The sequence below is a fragment of the Silene latifolia genome, chromosome 2 (assembly GCF_048544455.1).
Source record: "Silene latifolia isolate original U9 population chromosome 2, ASM4854445v1, whole genome shotgun sequence".
Classification (NCBI taxonomy): domain Eukaryota; kingdom Viridiplantae; phylum Streptophyta; class Magnoliopsida; order Caryophyllales; family Caryophyllaceae; genus Silene; species Silene latifolia.
This window is the reverse complement of record NC_133527.1, coordinates 14,829,463-14,834,317: the sequence shown is the minus strand read 5'-3', so window position 1 is coordinate 14,834,317 and position 4,855 is coordinate 14,829,463. Positions and strand designations below refer to the sequence as shown.

At 39.0% G+C, this 4,855-nt stretch overlaps 1 protein-coding gene across 1 annotated transcript; it reads left to right on the top strand.

The window, feature by feature from the left end:
* Positions 1 to 1,635: 1,635 nt before the first annotated feature.
* On the top strand, positions 1,636 to 4,203 carry LOC141642350 (large ribosomal subunit protein eL22z-like). Its single transcript, XM_074451130.1, has 2 exons — positions 1,636 to 2,000; positions 3,904 to 4,203. The coding sequence occupies exons 1-2, from the start codon at positions 1,765 to 1,767 to the stop codon at positions 4,046 to 4,048; spliced, it is 381 nt and encodes a 126-aa protein (XP_074307231.1). The 5' UTR covers positions 1,636 to 1,764; the 3' UTR covers positions 4,049 to 4,203.
* The last annotated feature ends 652 nt before the right edge of the window (positions 4,204 to 4,855 follow it).

Here is a 4,855-nt window from a genome sequence, read left to right as displayed (position 1 = left end):
AAAGACAGCCTGGCTTAAATCTGTTGCGTTGGGATCGATGTAAACTCGGTCACGGGGGCGATCACCCCCGTATTCGGGCCAATTCCCCATAACACTATAGCAAGTTCTCAAATAGTGACCATGTTTTTGACATACAATGCAGTAGGGACGAGAAGAATTATTATTATTTGAATTATTTGAAGCATTGCTTAAATGTTGTGAATGATCAGAGGTGTTTGCACGAGTCCCTCCCCTACCCGATTTCGAGCCATGATTGGCTTTAGCAGCAAAAGCCATGGTTTCGGGGCGGGTGTTAGAAGCAAGTCTGGTTATGGAACGAACTCCTTCCTCTTGCATTAACCGATTATAAACAAGATTAAGATTGGGAAGGGGGTTTATACCAATAATTTGAGAACGTACGGTATCGAAACGGTCATCCAAACCCATTAAAAAATCACGTACCCGATCTTTTTCCCGACGAGAATCAAAGATAGTGACCCAGTCGCATGGACATGATTTGCAGGAACATGATGGAACCGCGTCGTGCTCCATCAACTCATCCCACAGGCTAACAAGGCGACCGTAAAATGCCATGACAGATTCATTAGGGCCTTGTCGACACGCGCTTATCTCAGCCTTCAACCGATAAATACGGGCTTCATTTTCTTGACGAAACCGTTGGCGAATAGTGTCCCATACCTGTTTGGCTTCGAGACGATGAGATATGGATTTGGCTAAGTCAGATTCAATTGTAGCAAAGATCCAAGCCGTGACGAGAGCATTGGTAGAGCGCCAAAGCTTGAAGTCGTTTGCGGTTTCTGATGGTTTCACGATAGTCCCGTCAATATAACCTATCTTATCTTTAGCAAGAAGGGCGAGACGGAAGGCACGTGACCATTCATCGTAGTTATTACCATTGAAAGCAATATGCGTGATTTTGGTTCCCGGATTTTCGGTGTAAACCATTAAGATTGATGAGGAATTAGGGTTTGGAGTTGATGTGGCGTTTGTCATTGGTATTGTTTGCAGTAAAGAAAATTAAAGATGAAAGGGAAAAGATATTAGAATAAGGACCTGATTACTGATACCATATTATTATATGCAAAAGATAGACATACATTACGTTTGAATGAGAGATTGTATTGATTTTCTTGTCTTGTTATAATATGGCTAAACCTATATATAGTACAAGCAAATAAAGTATAATAGCTACAAAATATACAAAAGAAGGAAATAATATAAAGTTGGTATATTTACACAATATGACCGTTGGTATAGGAGAAACAGGGGAGCTAATTGTGCAGCGTTGATCCTTGATTGCAATACTCCTATAGTCCTATTATGTCTCATTTGGGAACATAATTATGGTACATATTATGTCTTAAGAGTTATTTTTATTTATAAGTAAAAATATTAAAGCTTATATATGAATTATATTATTTTTTATAAATTATAATAATGAAATTATAAAATAAGTCGCGCGAAGCACGAGATAGTACCTAGTAGTATAATTAAAAATTGGTTTAAACCACATTTAAATAAGCCAAAACGAGATTTCAATCCGAGCTTTACAAAACTTGAATTTCGGTGGGCTCGGCTGGAACTCAAATTGTAGAACCGGCCCAAGTAATCTACGACGACACAAACTTAAAAACCCTAAACCAAAACACTCCCTTTCCTCCCCTTCATATCACACACAACTCATTGCAGCCGTGTTTCTCCTCAAACCATCTTCATCTTCTCTCATTTTTCCCAGATTTACAGCAGATTCAGAAGTCAGAAAAAATGAGTAAAGTCGGAGCAGTAACAGGAAAGGGAGGTAAGAAGAAGGGAGCAGTAACATTCACTATTGACTGTTCTAAACCTGTTGAAGACAAGATCATGGATATTGCTTCTCTTGAGAAGTTTCTTCAAGAGCGGATTAAGGTTGGTGGTAAAGCTGGTAATCTTGGTGATGCTGTTACTGTTTCTAGGGAGAAGAACAAGATTACTGTCACTTCTGACTCCAATTTCTCTAAGAGGTAGTTTCTTATTTTCGATACCGTTTTGATCATTTGTTTACCTTTGATTAAAACATTGCGTACGCTTGTGGGTTTTGTCTGATTTGTTGAAATGTTGTGTAATTGTTGATTGTTGATTGTGCTGTACTTAGTAAACTGTACTGAGTTTCTTCGTTTGAGTATTTCCGTTTTGGATGAAGCCGAAGACAGTGTTCTTTGGCTGTCGATTATGATGGCATGTACCCTCTCTGTCTCAGTCACTTTTTTACCTTTTATATTTACTATAAGGGGTATTTTAATCCAAGGTAAACAAATGATTGAGACGGTTGGAATAGTAAAATGGTCCGCTAGACTGGCTGCATTTCGTTTACATATGAAGTGTCATTGTTCTGACGCTATGTTACTCTGGGTGCAATTTTGCATTGTGGGTCATTCTGAAACAACCTCTTTTGTTGGAATACTGGGTGATGTGAGGGTGCGTACATCCAACCTGTATGGCACTCGCTAATGGGTGGTTTTTCTTTACAATAGTGTGCTGTATTGCAATGTTGCTATTACATTGCTTTTGTAAATTCATGTCAAATGAGCCTGTCTGTGCCATTGTGTTGCCACTGTGCTACTTTCGGTGCTTGTTGTCGTCGTGTTTCATCTAGATACAACCTCTTTGTTGTTAATGCGGGGTTGATATGACTATGTGAGGGTACGTACATCCAACATTCCAACCCCTCTTATACTGCCATCAGTACCCTTAAGACACTCGTTAATGCATCTGTTTGTTGGTATTTTGGAGAGCCTGTTTGTTCTGTCTGATTTCGGATATTTAATGGGTCGTTCTTCGTTGAAATAGTGTGCTGTTGTCGCAATGTTGCCATTGTTCCACGTTGCTTTCATAAATTGATTTCTAATGCCAGACTCTATAATCTTAGTTGCATCTAGCCCGCCAGTCTATTGTTGTTTGATAGAATTCAAATCTGCTGTAGCTGATTGCAAGCATTTCAGCTTACTACAGCTAGTCTCTTGTTTCTTTGAATTAAAATATGCTGTCTGTCTGATTTCTGAATATTTAATGGGTAGTTTGTCTTGACAATTTTATGTTGTATTGCAATGTTACTATTACATTGCTTTCGTAAATTCATGTCAAATGAGCCTGTCTGTGTCAGTATTTTTACACTATGCTACCTCTGGGGCAATTTGTCGTTGTGTTTCATCTAGATACTACCTCTTGGCTGTTAATACGGGGTTGATATGACTGTTTGGGTGCGTACATCCAACATTCCAACTCCATTTTCAGTACCCTTAAGAGTCCACACACTCGGCTGTGTTACTCCAACTCTCCGATACCGCGTCGGACACGGCTATTTTGAGTGAATTTTCCTATTTTGTGATCTAAATTGAAGTGTCGTGTCGTGTCGGACACCGACATACTCCGTATGTCTGACACGCGACATGGCAGTTAAGTGAAGTGTCGAAGTAACATAGACACTCGGTAATGCATCTTGGTATTTTAGATTTCCTGTTCGTTCTGTCTGATTCCCGGATATTTAATGAGTATTTCTTTTTTTACCACAGTGTGCTGTTGCCACGGTGTTGTCATTACATTGCGCTTTCATAAATTGATTTTCTAATGGTGTCTCTATAATCTTAGTTGCATCTAGTCCGGCAGTCTACTATTGTTTCGTTGAATTCAAATCTGTTGTAGTTGATTTGAAAGCACTTTAGCTTACTACAGCTGGTCTTTTGTTTCATTTTACTGGAAGCTGCTGTTGCTGATTTACTGTAGTTGATTTTCGTGCTCTGAATATTGTAATCGTATCTGATTGTGGTTTATTTCCCCGTGAGATGCTAGACATGCGACTTGTAGAATGTTCATTACTTTAGTTGATCAGATAATCATGATTGTTCTTGGTGTTGATTTCCCCTTCAGGTACTTGAAATACTTGACCAAGAAGTACTTGAAGAAGCACAATGTCAGGGATTGGCTTCGTGTCATCGCTGCCAACAAGGACCGTAATGTGTACGAGCTGAGGTACTTCAACATTGCTGAGAATGAGGCTGAGGAAGAAGACTAGGTGGTTCCAAGGTACTTCTGTTTTGTGGTGGTTTGTAATTCACGACAATATACTTCCGTTTTAATTTAGATTGTATTTGTTTGATATCTTGTCTTTTTGGATGCTTTGGTAAGCCTGGTTTTGGTAATTTTGGAGAACAGCTAGCTAGTAATGTCTCTCTCTGGCCTTCATATTTAAGCATGTCAATGATCCAACTTTTACGTACACAAGTTAATTTCGATCTTAATGAGTTATGAGCTCGATGCAGTAATCCAAGAATTATGTTTAAACTGTTCGTGCTGTCTTTAGATTGACGGCAACTTGAATCCAGTTACATATGATTATGTGAAGTATGTGTTGCATATCAAATGAAATCTCCCTAATCTGACGTTTTCGAGGCGATATTGATATTTTTGAGGGGATGTTTGGCTCATGATTTCTACGAGAATCGGAGATAATTAGTTTGGGGATGGTCGACAGCGGTAGAGGCGCTGGTGGCGACCATTATGTGTGGAGTAATGATGTTTCTAAGTGTGTTTGATTGATATGAGAACCGACTTCCATAGGAAGTGACCGTTGATTGACATTAATTTTCGTTGCTACTCCCTAAAGTCCATACGAAGGTTTGGTTGATAATGACGGAAATGAATGGTACGAAAACTCCGAATTATGTAGGGCAGGTAAGCAGTATTCCAAAAGACCATTCATGTTTTTGAGCTCCCTAACTTATAGGCAAACATGGAGTCCGTTTTTGAAATAATGCTCAAAAATAAAAGAATTGTCGTTTTGGGTCGGTTTTGAAAACAATTATCGAAATGGTGTCCACGT